This window comes from Hypomesus nipponensis, chromosome 6 (genome assembly GCF_054491055.1).
Source record: "Hypomesus nipponensis isolate SF chromosome 6, ASM5449105v1, whole genome shotgun sequence".
NCBI lineage: Eukaryota > Metazoa > Chordata > Actinopteri > Osmeriformes > Osmeridae > Hypomesus > Hypomesus nipponensis.
The window spans coordinates 6,687,205-6,703,344 of NC_140366.1; the positions used below are offsets into that span (position 1 = coordinate 6,687,205).

At 39.8% G+C, this 16,140-nt stretch overlaps 1 protein-coding gene across 1 annotated transcript; it reads left to right on the forward strand.

The window, feature by feature from the left end:
* The first annotated feature begins 984 nt into the window (after positions 1-984).
* LOC146286762 (voltage-gated delayed rectifier potassium channel KCNH5-like) lies at positions 985-13,974 on the forward strand. The gene is made up of 12 exons (XM_084700011.1): positions 985-1,057; positions 3,977-4,100; positions 4,224-4,330; positions 4,677-4,805; positions 7,509-7,618; positions 8,525-8,917; positions 9,563-9,655; positions 10,083-10,512; positions 10,642-10,841; positions 11,346-11,598; positions 11,686-11,882; positions 12,561-13,974. Exons 1-12 carry the CDS (start codon positions 985-987, stop codon positions 13,554-13,556), a joined length of 3,105 nt encoding a protein of 1,034 aa, XP_084556137.1. The 3' UTR covers positions 13,557-13,974.
* The last annotated feature ends 2,166 nt before the right edge of the window (positions 13,975-16,140 follow it).

Below are 16,140 nucleotides of genomic sequence, written 5' to 3' on the forward strand. Positions count from 1 at the left end.
AGATAAAGAGGTAAAAACAATACTTGTCTCATTGTTTCCGCTGTACATTGATTTGATGCAAAATATGTCATAAGCATAGGCAGTTTGGTTTCAAGGCGATGACTAGTATAGGAGGACACAATTGCATGACATTTATGAACATTCATTTGACAGCATTGGTCCATTTATTTTATTAACTGAACATGTAATAATCATCTGTCCATATGGATATTTTTTACAACTTCTGATCTGAGTTTTGATTTTAATGATTATTTATCTATATACAAAGTTTGCAGCAATAATGTAATGTTTACTGAATAAACAATTATGGTATCAATATGAAAAATTATCTGTATTTGTTTTGAAACAGAAGACTGTTGAAATGTGCACACTATACTTCTGTAATAACAATATCTTGTTTAAACACCATTTTCATATCAATATTAAATTCTAAATATATAATGTATCACATGGGTGAAAGAAGATCAAATGGGAATCATTGCAATTCCCATTCTCACATCACTGAAATTATGCTATGCAGTGCTTAATAGTCTACACATCTCACACAACTTTAAGTGAACAATAAACGATAATAGATATTCATGACAAAATCAAGTATCTGTAGTTGTGGGCTTAATGAGTTTTGTTGTACTACAGCATTAGTGAACTGTGTGTGTGAATATTAACCTCCATGTGTTGTCTAGTTCTGAAATTGATTGAATGTGATGTATCCATACTAAAACGTTGCACATTCTACATCATAAAGGGCGGATATACTTTATATCGGTGGACTACAATGCTCATTGCCCCATTTTGCAGAAGCGCTGCCCTTGTGTGCGGTAGCAAGACTTATTTACGGAGACGGGACAACGTTGATGTAGTTGGCAGTACTCTGCGTTTCATTGGAACTGTTTCTCCGTTTGACATACAAATATTTCAGATATTAGAATTATGTGATCAGCTTTACTGAGTTTACTACCCATACGGCTAAATTTCGATCTCAGAATGCACGGGGGAAAGAGGGGATTGGTGGCACCGCAGAACACCTTTCTAGAGAATATTATTCGGCGCTCAAGTGGTGAGTTACTTGGACTAGAATGTTAAAATGATGACTGACTAAAGGCACGTTCAAGAAGGCACATTGTTTTGAGGATTGTGATGAAATGTTGGAATTTAAGAAAACTTTTCTCTCCGACCTTGTCAGTTATTTTGCAACCTAGATATTCAGCTTTTCTTCCACCATTTATTGTGTCTTCTTTTCTAAATGAATTATTTTAACATGAACATAGGAAAAAAAGGCTATAGGCTATACAGAACTGGAATATTGGTGAGTTGAGTGTGCAGCCCCCTGATACAGATGATGGAAGCACATCTGACATCAATACAGTTGGGTTGTCTAATGGGATCTCTGATCTCAATCTAACAGTATTTGCCTTTTCATTCACACAAAAAAAACGATTTAGTTGCTGAAGAATGCATGGACAGCAATCTATAGGTTATTCTGCTGTACACTATGTGTGGTAATCGTTATCCACATCTCAAGATCTGTTTTATAACAAACTGTTTTGTGCACGATCCCTTGCATGTAAGTGCGATGGAATGGAATGACTCAAGCTGTGTCACTGAATTCACAGTCCTTGCCTCGTCATTCACTTTAAGGGAAGTGTATAATATACTGAGGTCCTATATAGGGAGTAGATCCACTGATTGTAATACACAAGTATTGTTCTTAATGTAATGTGTTGTTTTTCTATATATTTTTGTTGTTGGTAAATATATACTGAGAATGTTGAGGTCACAAATGCAGTTAGACTCCTAGTGGCCTGAAGTAAAGGTACGTTGTCAGGTAGAAGAACAAACATGTATTCACCTTTCAGTAGTGACAGGGTGCAGAGAGCAGTGACACTGGGAACACACACATGCTTGCAGGAGTGTTCCCCATAGAAATGTGTTTTCTGCATTTTGTAATCCCTGCTGTCCTTCCTCCAAGTGGAACAAGGAGCAGCGGGCAGCCCTATCAGTGGTGCCCAAGTGCTCATGCAGTCTGTTATGTTCTGCATGTTTTTGTATCGAGGTTCTTTGAGGAAGAAGTCAAGTTGAGCATGGGGAGAACATGCAAACTCCATACTGAAAGGCCTGTGATATAACCCACCTGAGGGCCAACGGGCCTGGGGAGAACATACCAACAGTGTCCCTGCTGGAGTCAAACCCAGAACCTACTTGCTGTGAGGTGGCAGTACAAAGCACCATGGCACAAGTAGGCCAGAACATGGACTCCTTGGAGAAGCAGGGGTTCCAGCACAGTCTTCATGCTTTAAAAAATGCAAGGAGATGGCACTCAATCACTTGAATGAAGTACTCAATAAGAACTCAACATAAAGGTCCATGTTCGCGCTTAAGTTGTTTGGTTGCATGCAATCATCACCAAAGATGCTTTGACTGAGCATGTGGAGACAGTCTGTTTAATTGGATGTACACTTGTTCAAGTGCCTTCGATCCCCCATCTAGCATCACTTGTCTTTGTTGTTGTTGTTGAGCTAAATAGAGCCCATGTCTTTGTTGGACCATTGCATCACATTAACATATCAAAATCCTCTTCCAACAGATGCTGTGCTGTCTTTCTCGCTAGCTCAACACAGTCTTCAATCATAGCTACAGTGACACAACATCTAATTGTAGCTATAGTTAGTCTGGATGAGCAGTCATCCTTAATACTTGAGTCTGACCAAATGTATGTGTTTTACCAAAAAGCGAATATTAGTTTTTTTCCCTGGCCACGCCTGTGATACTATGAAACTGTGGCACAGCCCATGGTGAGCATCTAATCAGAAGAGGAGGAACTATCCTTAAACTCTACATGGGATGGTGTGCATCACATCTGTCTTTGTCCACTGGGATTCACTTTGCAGATTGCATTCAATCTTGAAAGGGGTAGAGAAGACTAACCTGCATACTGGCATCTCAAAGAAAGAAGCTGGCATGATCTGAGGTTGAGATCAATTACGATATTTTTTTGTTTTACACCAGCAAACTGTTTTGATATGGATGGCATTGTTTAGTTTTGTGTAAAAAATGACAATAGGTTCAAAATGTAATCAACCTGTCTGGTGGTTAGTACATGTTGCGTGAAGTCAAGGAATCCACATAGCTACACATCTGTAACAGGTGTCAAAGCAATGTGCTAGAATAACTTGATGCCCGTTTGTGTGAATTGGGTTTTATTTAACGATAGATAAAAAGTCAGGGCTGTGGTGGTCATATTTCTCCCTAACTTCACACTATAAACAGTTCTCTGAGGTCAGACGTCAGTGCTTTTCTCAATCTATTTTTTCCACACACAAACAATGAAGGGAAAGCTTCATTGGGGGTCAGAGATCTGTGAAATGGTTTGGACCCAGTAGGCACAGGCGATTCATATCCTGCCCTGAGTTCCCTGCCTTCAGACGCCCTAATTATGTTACAGCTTGTCAGGGGTGATAAACTTCATTCCACTCACGAAAGAAGATCCTACTCTTCGTCTTATTTGTGGAATAGCTTTGCCCTCAGAGAGTGTCACAGAGGCGGATCAAATTAGGTTTTCAAGAAGACTGAGGGCCCTTATGAAACACTCACAAAACATTCACACAGTGCCAAAACTGAGAATGTGCAAGAACGAAATCCTGAACAGATGAGCTTGTGTAAGCAATTTTTCCTCAAAGGGTCACATACTGCCACAGATTCTGATTCTAGCAAATCATGAAATTGTCTTGATTGCATACCAGGGGCGTAGCCAGAATAATATTTTTGTGTAGGCCTAGAAAAATATGGATTATCATATTTTCCGTTTTTTTTTTACTTATTTACTTTGCGATGTGAACCCGGTGCATAATTTTTCAGATATTTTCTGTTTTTGTTTTGGGTAGGCCTTAGAACAAACTGCCTAACCGTGGCTACGCCTCTATTGCATACTAAAATAAATCCCCTCACATCAGTCCCTTACCCCACCTTTGTCTTTCAGAAACAAGTTTCTTGTTGGGGAATGCCCAGCTACTCGAATGGCCGGTTGTCTACAGTAATGATGGATTCTGCAAGCTGTCAGGCTACCACAGGGCTGAAGTTATGCAGAAAAGCAGCACATGCAAGTAAGGATGTCTCATCACAGGCAATTTGTCTCCAACAACTGTGTGGATTTCGTTTTGTACCATCTTTCTTTACTTGTATTATCCACTACCACTCATGTCTACTCTCTCCTACCCTCTTTACAGTTTCATGTACGGAGAACATACAGAAAAAAAAACAACGGACAAAGTCAGACAGGCCTTTGATAATTATGAATCAAATTGCTTTGAAGTGCTGCTCTATAAGAAGAACAGTGAGTATTCTCTTCAGTGTCACTACCAATCATTGTCTATGTAGGGCCTACTGTCCCATCAAATCTCAGGATGTAGTTTATAGTAACGGGGCCGGTAATTGGCCTGTTTGTGACCGTGGGAGATATGGACTGTGTGTGGTTCAATGCTCCAACATCTACTCTGTATTTCTTCTTTGTCTTTAATGTATTACATTGGCTCGATTCAAACAAATGTAAACACAATTGGATCTAATATAGGAATGTGCTGTCTCAAATCCTCCCAACTCCTTTGTATTGACCTCATTGTTATCCTCTTGTCTGGAAATGCACACTCTGTTTGTGCATCCCCCCTTCTGTACTCTTGCAGAGACACCAATATGGCTCTACATGCAGGTAGCTCCAATCCGAAATGAAAGCAACAAAGTGGTCCTGTTTCTCTGCACATTCAAAGATATTACAGTCTTCAAAGAGCCTATTGAGGATGAGACTAACAAGGGTGGGTTGTTCCCTTATCCATTAATATTTTTTTTTGCTTTTTCTTGAGTGTCAGAGTGTTCAAAATATTAGTTGAGATTGATCAAACATTTTGGCACACATTAGCATTTTCTTGAAACCTAGCCTAATTTATTCAAAACAGTTCCCCTCAATATTACTGCTTGACTGGAAATGAATTTAACAAATTACCTAATTTGTTAATTCAATATATTGTATTTTGGTATAGTATTGTTGGTTTAGATAACGTATCTGTATTTCACTTGAAAAGATCAAACCTATCTTTTACAATTCAGACTATAGCGAGGTGTTATGAGGCAAGTGGAAACATGGCATGCATGACTGACTGCCCAGATTTGTCCCAGTGTGCCACAACACTTGGGTACTCCAGGCTCTATACACTACTGCATACATGTACATGAATATGGTGGAATGGAAGCACAAGTCCATGTGCTTGTATAGTTTGTAAGTGATCATCATGAGTAATTCATTTTTGATGTAAACAGGAATAAGTGGCTGTGTCACATGATTTGGAGGCAATCTGGACAGACTCGGCTCCAGAACAAATTAAAGGGGGGAGGGGGCATTTTTTTCACAAGGGGGGCACACATTTACAAAGCATGCATGAGTGTCACAATAAAAGTAGACCTGCATATTCTGCAGGAAAGTGTAGCCAGCTTCATATTTAATTTATACCCAATGCCAGTATTTCTTATTTATACTTTAACAAAATTATATTTTGAGGGGGCACAGCACTCCATTTGGGGGGGCATTGCCCGCCAATCCTGAATTTCGATAAGTGTACAATGATGTTGACATACAGTAGAAACTATTTCTATGTATGCACCTTCCACATGTAGTTTTTAACAGTATATTGAGACAGAAGGCAAGTTCCCTTACAAGGAACATTCACTGGCCCTGCACACGGGACAAAACCAGATACTATTGGCTGTTTTAAATAGTTGTGCTTCTAAAAGGTTCCAGTCACCATGCCAAGGAGATCTATAACCTAGAAAAACATTTCTTAGTACAACAGAATAGTAGATCATTGTCGGCTACTGACTAACTTGAACCAACTCAATTGAAGTGGGGATGACGCAGATGGGACTGAAATGGACCATCTCTCCTAGTCTGTCTGGCTGACTGGTTTTCATTCAAGGGGCAGTAATAAAATATGTTTTACATTAATTGTTTTTTTAATTTCTGAACAGTAAGCCCAATGAATGCAGGCAAGCGGCCGCCTTTGGTGTAGAGATCTCATGTAGACACTAGAAATACATTTGTTATGACAACAATTTTGTAGTTTGAATGTATATGCTGAAAGTTGGACTGATTTCTATTTTTAGGGAAATAATTGTATTAAATATATAATGATTTCCCTATAAATTTTCCTATAAATATATATCAGTCGAAATTTCCCTAAAAATAGAGATCAGTCAAACTTAACTCAGCGTAGGGAGGAAAGCATCCACCTGATAATTTAATTTAAGAATTACATGTTTAAATTTTTGGGGTCACCTAATACAGTAACACACTACCTTATACACTTAGTACACTACATGAAGAATTACAAAGTGGCTGATCTGAACTCTGACTAACTACCATTTTGTTGGTTTTGGTGGATTGGCTTCTGCAGCTAATTTCATTTCAAAGTGTGCTGGACAGGATTGATATGGAATGTTGATTTGTTAATCAATTTGCACTTAAAATTGACATACACAAATTATGACATTCTAGAACTTTCTGCCAACAAAATAAAAATCTATGACCATTTGGCCAATATCTTTTGAATAAAGTCCACATGCTGTACCCTAATCAAATCCGTACTCGCCGTTTTAAATTGCTATTCTCTGTCATCCATAAGGCTATATTTGAAAAGGGTAGCCACAGTTTAACAGCTAACATTTAACAACTAAAAAAGTGTTTTTATATATCTTCTGCTTATAGTCTTTAAAGCTTCACTGTACTCTTTCTACTGTCTGGAGACGGTATTGTTGAGCCTGTGTTGTTGTTCGGGGCCCAGATGTTGTTTGTCTGGGTCAATGGTCATATGCCTCCCACTGGGTTCAGAGTGACATCCCTGGGGTCCTATCTTGCAGTGTGACGTCATTAATAAAAGTCAGATGGCAAGAACAACTCTGGGCATATTTGAAGAGACAGATGCCTAAATGTATTTTAAAACTGCTCAATGGTTGAACAGATAACTGGACATTTGTCTCAGCAATGGTAGAGGCCCCAACTGTCAGAATGACTGATATTGAGTCACTGAACATGTGACCGAGTCCCTTAAGCAAGCCTACAGTAAACTAAAGGGTTAACTTCTGTTCTCCCTGTTATCAACCCTTCTCCCATTGTATTTAAGTGGTAGTCTACTACACTACCAAGTTTATTACAGTTTTGAAATATTTCTTTCTATATCTATTTTAGAACAGCCATACACCTAGTTAAATAGTGCTAGAATTCGACTCAATAAGTTGCATGCCATTGAGTTTCCTATATGTGTTTCTCAGATGAATAAAGGTTACCAACACCTTTACACTTGGTCATGACCAAAATCTTTCATCTGACACGTTTTACTGGCACAGGCCGTGCTGGGATTTTACTTAGACCTCATAATCTCGTAATATAATCCTGGCAGGACATGATTATACATTATGAAGGTGGACACTGGAACTGAATTGATTTATGTTGTTCTTTTGTCTGATAGGATGGACTAAGCTTACTCGACTGACACGAGCACTTACAAGCAGCAGCACTATGCAGCAGCTGGCACCAGCCAAGACAGAAGTCAGCCACAAGCCCTCCAGACTGGCTGAGGTGCGCAACAAACAAGCCTATTTAATGTTTCCCCTGGCAGGAAGGATAAAATCATTCAAATAACTAAAGTAGGCAAAAAGTAGAGAAATCGCAATAATGATAATTAGAAAGGTGATGATCAGGAGTATTGGAGAACTGTACAGCTAATGGAATTTTTCATGCAATTATTTAGGGTAAAACAGTGATTCAATGGCTTACTGATTTAAGTTTTAAATTAAAATGTGAAAATAGAGCAGTACTTAATTCCTTCTCACTGTATTGTCACAATCGTAAACTTAAATAACGAGTACATTTCAATCATCCTGAGAAAAGAAAGGGATACATTTACATTCTATATTAAATTTTACTTAGAAGATGTTTTTATCTAAGCGTTAATAACATATTTTACGTATACATAAGTACAGCAGATGAATCAATGACCAGAAGAGCCCAGTTTTAACAGTTTTGCTCAGTTTTGGTTAGTGCCAAAGAATGATCAGTATTTTAACCAGACACAGTGTAACAGAAACATAACATATATCTTAATTTACCCATAAAACTCTCAAATTGTACAATACAGTACGTTTTGTTGACCTAATCTGTACTCACTATGTTGCCATATACAATATACCTCAATTAAAATTGAAGTGAAATTAGTCACTAGTGCATCAACAAAGGCACAAGGTGGCAGTGTAGGCCAAGGAATAACCATGTTTCAGTCACTATTACCTACCATACTACAGTCTGAATATATCAAACTCTTGATAATATACAGCATTCTTACTGTACAGCACTTCAGAGTTTAACAAACATACTTCACCTTCATAACCCGTTTAATTCCCTATACACTGTTCCAGTCTCCAAAATAGTCACAATAACCACAGTCATTTGTGTGCTGTATATCTTTCCTTTGTCATTTGACTACAGGCTCTACAGCTGGGCTCAGACATTCTCCCTCAGTATAAGCAGGAGGCACCTAAGACTCCCCCTCACATCATCCTCCACTACTGCCTCTTCAAGACCACGTGGGACTGGGTCATCCTCATCCTCACCTTCTACACCGCCATCATGGTGCCCTACAATGTGTCCTTCAAGACCAAGCAGAACAATTTGGCCTGGCTTGTTCTAGACAGCGTGGTAGATGTCATATTCCTTGTGGACATAGTGCTCAACTTCCATACCACCTTTGTGGGTCCAGGTGGAGAAGTCATCTCTGACCCCAAGCTGATTAGAATGAACTACATGAAGACCTGGTTTGTCATTGACTTGCTGTCCTGCTTGCCTTATGACATTATCAATGCCTTTGAAAATGTGGATGAGGTAGGCCTGACTTGCATACATGAACTAAACTGTAGTACCTACTGAACTGTTACTATGACCAGATCATGAACAACATTTGCAGCAATCTGAGACGATTTCACAGTTGAGAATATAGTAGCTGCTTGGTAACTGTTGGTAACATACTAAAGATATTTTCTCTAAACTTTATTTGTCCCGGAGGGTAATTCGTTCTGCAGCAAGACATAGATACAAAACAGACATAGATAAAGATTAACTGGAATTGTCAACAACCTTAAACATTTTTTTAAGACTGGGTCACCTAGAACACTATCAATTTATCAGTGCTTCAAAAGTTTTGAAGTCAGTAGGAATCAAGAACATTTAGTTTTATTTTAATATAAATGATACTTGATGGGAGAAAGGCATAATGCATTACAGAGAATGAAAACCATGCCAAATATTCAGAGTTGTTTTGCTTATCAGCCTTTTAAGAAATGTAATATTCACATTTTGACTTAAGTTGTGAATTGTTTGGTCAGCAAAACCACAGTTTCCTGTGAGGACTGCCAGGGTGTGGGATTCGAACATATGCTCTATTGTTAACTTGTTGTTTCACCACATGTATATTAACAGTGACTGTATACACTGACTATTAAGGGTGCTTCTTATCTTTTGTGTGTAAAGGATCTTATCTCAGATACATCAGCAGTCCAGCACATCAGAGAGTTATCCAGTACCCAGAGGAACACTACACGGACAGACGACTCTGTACTCCCAGTAAGAACATTGAAACTATTTGATTGCCCACATTATTATCGGTAAGCGTAATGTCCATGATGTTGTGTTATGTTTTTGAGGGGAAATTAAGGTCAACATCACATAATCATCAAGTATTTTTTCATATCTAATATTGTCCCCTACCATTTCTTGAAACTGTGAAGTAGAAGTTGCTATACCCAGAGTGAATTGAATCCTAACCATCGTACATGCGTGTAGGTGGAGGGAGGCCTAAAGCTTCAAGTGCCGTCACAATTTCCGCACAAAGCTTGTGAGACAAGTGCTACTTATACAGTTCATGCATGAGCAAATTCCTGAGAAGGATAGCCCAACGCATACATCACCACCCACCACTTGTCATCGATGTACTTGGTGTCATGAGGAAGAGGAATGAGCCTTAAATAAACCCTTTTTCTTATTTTTACAGGGCCTTAGCAGCCTATTTAGCTCCCTGAAAGTAGTTCGACTTCTTCGTCTGGGTCGAGTGGCTCGAAAGCTGGACCATTACTTAGAATACGGGGCAGCTGTCTTGGTCCTGCTTGTGTGTGTCTTTGGCCTGGTAGCTCACTGGCTAGCCTGCATCTGGTACAGCATCGGGGACTACGAGGTCATCAACGAGGCCACCAACACCATCAAGACAGACAGCTGGCTGTACCAGCTAGCCTCAAGCATTGGCACACCCTACCGCTACAACATCAGTGGTTCCGGCCAATGGGAGGGCGGCCCCAGCAAGGACACGCTCTACATCTCGTCCCTCTACTTCACCATGACCAGTCTCACCACCATAGGTTTTGGTAACATCGCTCCAACCACAGATGGGGAGAAGATCTTCTCTGTGGCCATGATGATGGTGGGCTGTGAGTATTTTGGGAGCTACATATCCGATTTGTTCTATACATGAAGGATGGGAATAACGTAATACAACCACGACTGGTGGTATTGTTGCTTCAGAAATGATACTTTCCCCCTCCCTTCCTTTGTTTCAGCCCTGCTGTATGCAACCATTTTTGGAAACGTCACGACCATCTTCCAACAGATGTACACAAACACCAACCGCTACCATGAGATGTGCAACAATGTGCGTGATTTTCTCAAGCTTTACCAGGTTCCAAAAGGTCTGAGTGAGAGGGTCATGGACTACATTGTTTCTACTTGGGCTACTTCCAAAGGCATTGACACAGAGAGGGTAAGTAGATGTTGCAGTAGGGATGGTGGCCATGAAATATACTGAACAATATTGAGCATGGTGTGTTGGTTGACACCACAAGCAAATTGCACAAATGAGGCGACCTGCTACCTACAAAGTGCTGACTTTATAGGCTATTGCAAGTGTCTCTGCTGTTTTCTTGTAATTATACTCGACAGTAAAATATTTGTGTAGATTATTATGCACACAATTTATTTTCAATTAATCTTAAAACTGGTGACCGTTTGAACTTTCTGGCATCACTGACTATTAGTTAGGTAGAGACCCATACCAATAATAGGCCTATATTATTTTATAACGACAAATTCCTCCAAGAGGCTGGTTTGTGTTCTGTGGAAAAAAAAGAAAACAAGATTTCTAGTAATTCAAAAGGTTTCACTGGGTTGTCTTCTGGAGTGTTTTTGCTAAATGTAACTTTACTTCAATTCAAACATCAAAGTGATCTATTGGTGCTTTGTATCTTCCCTCTCTTGCCCCTTCCAGGTTCTCTCAATTTGTCCCAAAGACATGCGAGCTGACATCTGTGTACATCTCAACAATCAAGTTTTCAACGAGCATCCGGCTTTCAGGCTTGCGAGTGATGGCTGTCTGCGCTCTCTGGCCGTTGAGTTCCAGACCACACACTGTGCACCAGGGGACCTCATATTCCATGCGGGCGAAAGTCTTGACACCCTTTGCTTTGTAGTATCAGGATCGCTGGAAGTTATTCAGGATGATGAGGTCATCGCCATTCTGGGTGAGCACCCGTTAGTCAATACTCAATGATTTAGAGTTGTGGACTTTGGGAATCCAAGCTTGATTGGCTCTTTTTTCTACTTACCAGGTAAGGGAGATGTGTTTGGGGATGTCTTCTGGAAGGAAACCACACTGGCTCGTGCTTGCGCCAACGTCCGGGCACTCACCTACTGTGACCTGCATGTAATCAGTAGAGATGCCCTGCTGAAGGTCCTTGAATTCTACACGGCCTTCGCCAACTCCTTTTCTCGAAATCTGATCCTCACCTGTAATCTGCGCAAACGGGTAAGGAATGCACACTGAGCTGAATTCATTTGGAGAGTTTTGAGGAGTAGATATTTGGTGATAACATTTGCCTGATATCCTTACCTTTATGAGCTCTTTAAATGACCAACCTATCCAGGAAAGGTAGCCATATTGCCTTGCTGGTGTGAACTTAGTTTATTTACTTTCATGAATTGGATCAAAAAGTCAATCCAAGCAAATCAGTATTTAAAACTACTTAAACCCTAACAACAGGACGGTCAAAATGATAACACAGTGTACCTTAAGCAGCTTAATGATTTACTTTTTAAATGTGTTTCATTCAATGTGAAGTTCCAGTATTGTAACAACAGCCCTTTTTGGCACAGAGGCAAACACAATGCATGTCAAATGAGTTTCTCCATCAGGGCCTGAGAAAAATCCCATTGTGTGCCTAACTCTGTTAATGCTGAATCTCTCTTCTACATCTCTGTGCTGTTCTGAAAGATCTTCAGCATGCCTATTTTCAGAAAAAGCTGTGATCATGAGTAAACATCTCTATTTATTTAGTTGTGCCTTTAGAATGGCATCAGTCTGCTTGTGTTGTGACATGTTCAGACAAATGGTTCTTCACCGTTCCAGAATATTTGTGAAACATTCTTAATCTAACAAGCTTTCAAAAACATCATACTAAAACTTTTTGGATTGTTTTCTGAACAGATCATATTCCGAAAAATCGCTGACGTGAAGAGGGAAGAGGAAGAGCGTAGGAGGCATAAGAATGAAACACCTCTCTCCATTCCCGTTGACCACCCAGTCCGCAAGCTGTTCCAGAGATTCAAGCAGCAGAAGAACGATCTTCCTCCCGGCGAAGCTGAACGTGACCTGGAATGCAATCGGCTGCAGGTGGAGCCCCTGCACCAGCCCACCCCAAACCATCCCCGTCAGCAGTGTCAGCCGCACCTTTTGCAGCCCAATCACATACCCATCTTGAATGGTAAGACGAGGAATACAGTCGGTGACTCAAGTACATTTACCATTTCCCACGTCACCAATCTGCAGAGCACACTGGCATTTGTCCATAAAGGGGAAGCCAGCCAGAGTGATGGCCAAGATATCATGACGCTCCACCCCAGCCTCAGTGGGGTGGACCAGATAAAGGAGAAGGACTATGTGGATGAACCTCAAGCCACAGATCAGCTAATAGAAGACAGAAAGAGCCAGGAGGTAGAAAGTGAGGAGATGAATAAAGGAGGTGGCACCAGTTGCGCTGGGAAAGAGGATGAAGAGGAAATGGCCCATCTCAAGACACACTCCTTTGACATCAGTATTAGCAAGAGTGAAAGCACAGGTGTAGAGTGGAACTCTTTCGAATGGAGTCACGTTGAGAGGAGCTTGCTTGGAAGGAACCCCTGCGAGCACAGCGCAGAGGTCGGAAGTGTGTGTGCGCTAGAGCGGCCTGTTGCTCTACCTAATGCAGGACAGTCACTGCTCCAGACCAGTCTGAAGGAGATCAAGGTGGAGCTGAAGGAGGACATCCAGTCGCTGAGTAGCCGTTTGTCGACTCTTGAGGGTCAGGTTGGAGAGATCCTGAGACTGCTTTCAGGGAAGAGGCGACTATCCCCTGCACCTAAGGTTAAAATCAAATGCCAGGACATCTTCACTGTACCCAAGCCTGTCACATCAGACACAGAAAGAGATGATGGGCCATTTTGAATGTGCAGGAAGAGGCTTTGTTGATACTTACAACAAAAACACAGACCAATGTTTTGTTTATTTATTTTTTGACATTTTAAACTTTCTTAAAGCCCTAGACTTGAGTTAAGCAACTGGCTGGCACCAGACACCTTTAGACAACAAGTGATCAAAGCAATGTTAACAAACGTATGCAGGCCAGAATATGACATTTTGACCATGATATTTTTCCTTTATGAAATACATGGATATACATATTTTTGAACCACGGTTGTTATCTAACATCAAGACTGTTTGATGCCTTTTTGTATTCCCTTTATATATCTTTTAATCTCTGGAAAAAGAAACACATCATCCGACTATAAAGCCAAGAATCTGTTTGCTTGTGTGTGTAAAGTTGAAAGGTTGTAGGTGTATGGCTCAGGGGGGTATTCCAGAAAGCAGGTTATGAGACATACATGGGTAAGGTAACTCCCCAGCTAACACTCAGCGTTGTAGCAACATTGCCATTAAGTTGCTGCAACATTCTGTGTCAGCTGGAGAGTTAATTTACTTGGTTATGTCACAGAACCTGCTTTCTGGAATACCCCCCAGGTCCCAAGGGTGTGCAGTGTCCACAACAATTTAATGTAAATAAACACAACAAATCAGTATATATATATAAAACTGGGTTCTCCCTATTGTATGGCCCAGGAACACTGCAGCTAGCGTGTGTTGGGAACACAGCAAGATTCAGCATTCAGAACGGATTTCACACTAAATTAAGTGGCACAGACTGCCCTTCCTTACTGTACATTGTATTATCACCATGGCATAGGCAACTAAGTGTGGCTGAATATGGCCAAATATGTCGATCAAAAATGCTTATTTTGTGCATTAAATCAGACCATCAATGACCCACAACACACTGCTGCTAATTTATATTCCAGAATTTGAAATGTTATGGCAGTTTTAAAAGGTGTTTCTTTGGACAAATGCAATCACTTGATGGTCTAAAAAGGGAAAATGTGGAAAGTATGTGCATTTAAAGGTACACTCATGCATGTCCTGCAAGATTTTTGCTTGTCAAAGAAATCATGAATATAGTTGCTTGTTCTGTAGGGTATGCAGTTGCTTATGCCACTGATTGATTGCATGCACATACTGATTAGAGTACCCTGAACAGTAGTTAATCTTTTGTGACTTCTTCATCCCATTGACACATCAATCAATCGTGAATGAGTATTTTAGATCATAGCCTTCAGTCTACCCTGACAAATGGATGAATGGGACATGCATCCATACAGAATACAGAACAACATAATATATTACCAATATTAGAAAATGATAGCAATAGCAAAATAATAGTAATGATAATTCCTTCTGCTTCTCAATCTCAAAATTTAACTTTTACTGGTTAACTGTTGACTGTATTCCACAAGTCAATTTGCCTGTATTTTCAAAATGTTAGTATTCAGCACCCAGACCCAAAGTCATTTCTGAAAAGTAAAGGATGTTTTTATGCTAATAAACCATTGCTATCATCAACAGTTGGCACCCTGCATTAACTCTGCATTTAACAGAGCTGGAGGTCGGTTCAACCTCATGTTAAGTTTCATTTAATCATGTAAGCACTGTCATGTAAGAAAGGGGGGACCCGTTGTCCTCTTCCTTCCCTTCCTCATCATGCTCCCACAGGTCTAATGGTCACATAGTTCCTTTTCTGATGAGTCCTATACAGGACATGCATTAGAAACAGATGACTATGGCTGGTACAGCCTAATAGATTCTTGTTCACCCTATCGTCTAAAATAAAGAAATAAATAGCTTAATGGAATCCATTAAGTGTATGTCTAATAACCTGTGTATGTTTATAATAAAAAGCATGACATTACCAATTAATTAAAATACATTTTAAAACTGAAATTGCTCTCAATCATAATGTGAGTGTCCTTGACAGAATAATATAGACAACATACTTAGTAGTCCTTCAAATAAAATAATTCAACATGAACATTCTAGGATGTTATCACAGATGCATAAACGTATTTTAATGGTGTACTGTCATGCCTGTAATGGTTATGTTCTCTGCGAAGAGGGCACTTGATATCAGCCTTGGGAAGTTGAAGAGACAATGTCTACAATGCAGTATTTAGTTTCTCTCTGTGCACCCTTGACCTACAGACTACATTGACAGCCTGTCACTGGAGTGACACAAATGTAATTTCATGTTGTTCTATGGTACTGGTTTTATTAAATTGCTCTGTCACAATGAAACATAATCTTGTCTTTAGGTATTTTTTGTATGTCCAATTTGTATGCACTTTGATTTGTATGCACTTGACTGTTTAGATCAGATCAAAATTGCTGGATGCATATTGAAGTAAATACATGAATAAATACATTGTGGTATGTTTTATATTCAGTCTTTCATTGGACTGTAAGCACAAATTATTTTTCTGAAAAAATGGATATGTACACTATAGGACTGTATAACTGGTTCACATTATCCATGCCTGTGACATCATTTATCATTATTATCGTCATTTAATATGCAACAAGTCATTTATCTGCAGACAATTGCAGTTTTTTTTACTGTGGGAAAACAATTGTATTCCCCAAGACA